General features: G+C 48.4%; 1 protein-coding gene across 1 annotated transcript in view; it reads right to left on the bottom strand.

Moving 5' to 3' along the window:
• Positions 1 to 1805: 1805 nt before the first annotated feature.
• Positions 1806 to 3851, bottom strand: part of LOC105296400 (putative olfactory receptor 2W6) — a 7770-nt gene continuing 5724 nt past the window's right edge. Inside the window, exon 2 of the mRNA XM_011366479.2 lies at positions 1806 to 3750. Coding sequence (XP_011364781.1) covers positions 2789 to 3730 — 942 coding nt within the window. The 5' untranslated portion in view covers positions 3731 to 3750 and the 3' untranslated portion in view covers positions 1806 to 2788. The remainder of the gene's footprint in view (positions 3751 to 3851) is intronic.

Genomic DNA, 3851 nt, shown 5'->3' on the forward strand with positions numbered 1-3851 from the left:
GCTTTTGCCAGGAGCCCCAGTCTACGCTCCGCGTTGGGCCACCGCAAGAGCGTGGGTCCTGCCGGCACTCCTGCTTCTGTCTTACACCATGGCTCAGGCAGTCTTCCTGGTTCCCATGTGGCTCGAAGGGCGGACCTACGTGTTTTACCTACGAGGGAGGGGACACGGTCTCCAGTGGGATGCAACCTTCATCCCCACAAAATAATCCAGTAAAAGAGGCACAGCCACTTCACAGAGAGCTGTTCAAACATACCACCCCTACTTTACTGTGATTCCATCGACCTTTACATGCCTAACCGTAGCCCCTAGTGGGACTTCATCCACATGTCTTGGATTTTGGAAGGAAGACCTGATACAATAGCACCTTGTCTTCTGCTTTTAAACGTTTTGCAATTCTTTACATAAACATAGAACTAATGAATCTAAATAACTAAGAAGACCATGCAGGATTTTGAGTCACTTCTTTTTGCTGTCTCCTAAGTGAAAAGAAAATAGAGCCTGCCTGTTGGTTCATTGAACAATTGACATATTTCCCCTGATGGTTATGTTCTTACATAGGCTGGAAAAACTGAAGAATGAGAAATGTTTGGATGTGTTGATGAAAGTAGTTTCTTTTAGGCCATTTCTTCTTTTTGGTAAAATTGGCATATAGCTGCATTTACTCATGTGATTCCCCCTGGGTAATTGTGGAAAATCTTAACAGATTCTAGATGATGAAGTCAATGAGCAGTATTTAAAACCAGAGGGCGGCGGGAGAGCACCTTTCGACCTCTTCAGCTTCTTATGGAAGTTGGAGAGAAGAAAGAAACCCTAGAGATCTCGTTATGAGAGTCACAGGGAAGAGCTGCTGATTGCCCTGGTGCTGGTCTCTGTGCCCACAGGGGTCTGGCTCTTAGGAGAGTACAATGATTAAGATGTTCCCCCCTCCCCCAGCTATTAAAAAGTTTCAAGAATTTAATTATAATTCACAAAATGGAGCAATCTCTAGGGTTATCTGCCTTAGAGGAGAAACACTTGATTAAGCACTGGCCGCAATGGGAGTAAACATTGTCAGCACCTGCCACTGCCGGATGCACCCGGCTTGACGGTGGCCTCTCAGAGCCGCTCAGCAGCGCCAGGGCGTCACCCAGCAGTGTCTCCCGCACCTCAAGCCTCAGCTTTCCTAACATGACCCACACTTGGGGATGGCGTTTTGTCCAGCAGGGACTTAGTGGGAGTGTCTAGGAGAGCTGTCCTCCATCAGTGACACTGTCCTCCATCAGTGACACCGCATTGTTGATTCCGTTGTATTGTCACAGCTCATTATGTTCCTCTCCATGACGCTTCTACCTCCCATTAGGTATTGTGTTCGCTGCTGTATTCAGCACATAGTTATCCAGTAAGTATTTGTCAATTATATCAGTTGATTTATAAAGGATAGTGAAAATACCACAGTGAAGACTTGTTATCTTTTACAATGAATATTTGGGGAAATATTTTGCAGAGAGCTGTAAGCCCTGTTAACAGTTTAAACTTTACAAAAATTGCGACGGAGGCTTTGGGGCAGGAGGGAGCCACTGCTGTGGTGGAGGCTGGAGTACGCCATCGACAGACTTGCGTGTCTGTGTGAGCATTCTCGCTGGCATGTGGGAATAAATTCGAGGGAGACGAGGCTACAGACCAACAGAGAAATTAGGGAATTGCTGTAGTAACATAGATGAGCAATGGAAGTAAAAACAAATTCAAGAAATACTGAGATATTGAGGAGGATAAACTCACAGGAATATTTATTGCATGAAAACAATAAGAAAAAGGACCGACTCGTGGGTGATGCTTGAACTTCTGCTTTGAACTTCTTCGTGACCTCAGTTTCAAACATCTCTGTCTCAGTTTCCGCTGACTTCCTTGAACCCTCGACCTCTCCCGCCCGCTGACTTTACCGGTTTCTTAGTTGCCTCATTTCTATCCTTCTCTTTCCTCCTCACCCAGAGTTTGTGGTGTCACAGCTTTGGTTAAGTTCAGCTCTTTACCAGTGCGGTGACTCTCCTAATGTAGTTTAAAAAGACTTCCTTAGTCCCTTTACTAAGGTGGCCACTCATTCCTTCTGGAGCATTTTAAGCAAGAAGGCATGTTAGCCTTTTGTCATCGATAAAGTATTAAGTGTTGAATACGAGCACGAAATTCTTCCTTTTCCGTAAAGCAAATATTTCATGGTGTTGCTTTACATCCTTTCTTCTTCATTCTCTCTTGCTTCAGAAAGTCAAACGTAAATATCATTTAACCCAATTAAATAAACGATTCAAAATATGCAGGACCCATGTTATTGATCCGTGTTACAGTGTTGGAGGCACTGAGAGCGAGATAATTGAACGACTTATTTTGCCTCTCAGGCATTTGGCACTATGAAGGAACATTTAAACTTTCAAGAAAAAATAAGTACTTTTCTTCACGACTTCTAAGTGCATTATTTTCACATATTTTGAGGACCTACTAAGTACAAATCACTGTGATAGAAGCCGGCAGAGGTACAGAATGCCTGGTGTGTACATTCATGGCTGGTATGTTGCAAGCACAGGCCACCGATCCAGGGCTGGCGCTCCAGTGCTGCATGCTTGACTGAGAGGGACTTGAGAGGGACACAAGGGACTGTCAACTAGGAAAGCCACATTTTCTCGACCTCTCTAACGCACTGAATTCCCCACTTCATTGAGTCCCTTCAGTCTGCAACGTCAGAATGTCCCTTTACTTCCCAGGTCCAACGACATGTGTAGAAGATCGGTCAGAAGACGATGCCGAACTTGGTCGCTCTTTACGACGCTTCTGCATCCCCCTTCCCGAGCGCCTTCTTCAAGGCCTCCTTAACATCTCTGTTTCTCAGCGTGTAGATCAGGGGGTTGACACTGGGGGTGACGATCGTGTAGAAGAGAGTAAGGAACTTGCCCTGGTCCTGGGAGTACGTGTTTGCTGGCTGGAGGTACATGTATATGATCGTACCGTAGAAGAGCGACACAACAGTTAGGTGGGAGCTGCAGGTATTGAGCGCCTTCTTTCGCCCCGCGGCGGACTTGATCCTGAACACGGCCCGCGCTATGTGACCATAGGAGATGAGGATGAGAATGAACGGTGCCAGAATGATAAAAATCGCCAGAGCAAACGCCAGTGCCTCGAGGGGCATGGTGTCCACGCAGGCCATGCCGATCAGTGCCGGCATCTCACAGAGAAAGTGGTCCACCCGCCTGTGCCCACAGCGGGGCAGCATCAACGTCTGGGGTGCCATTATGAGGGAATTGCCAAAGCCGCTCAGCCATGCCACTGAAGCCAGCTGTCCACAGAGGCGCGGGTGCATGATGACGGTGTAGTGCAGGGGTTTGCAGACTGCGGCGTAGCGGTCATAAGCCATGACAGCCAGGAGGACACACTCCACCCCGCCCAGGGCCAGGACAAAGTAGAGCTGGATGGCACAGCCCAGGTAGCTGATGGTCTTGTCTGGGCCCCACAGGTTGTAGAGCATCTGGGGGATGGAGCCTGTGGTGAAGCACATGTCCAGGAACGAGAGGTTGGCCAAGAAGAAGTACATCGGTGTGTGCAGCCGGGGGTCCAGAGCCGACAGCGAGATGATGGCCGTGTTGCCGAGGAGTGTCAGCAGATAAAAAGTGAGGACAACCACAAAGAGGACCAGCTCCAGGTGGGGCCGGTCAGAGAAGCCCACCAGGATGAAGCCTTCAGAAGAACTGATGTTGTACCTTTCCATCACCGGTGACCACCCAGCACCTGTGAGGAGAGGGTGAGCATCCGTGAAGGGTACAGACACGTTCCCTCAAAGCAGAATGGCTGATAAGGTGGTAGAACGGGAACGCGAACGGCCTGGGGGT

This window comes from Pteropus vampyrus, unplaced genomic scaffold, assembly GCF_000151845.1.
Source record: "Pteropus vampyrus isolate Shadow unplaced genomic scaffold, Pvam_2.0 Scaffold124, whole genome shotgun sequence".
Classification (NCBI taxonomy): domain Eukaryota; kingdom Metazoa; phylum Chordata; class Mammalia; order Chiroptera; family Pteropodidae; genus Pteropus; species Pteropus vampyrus.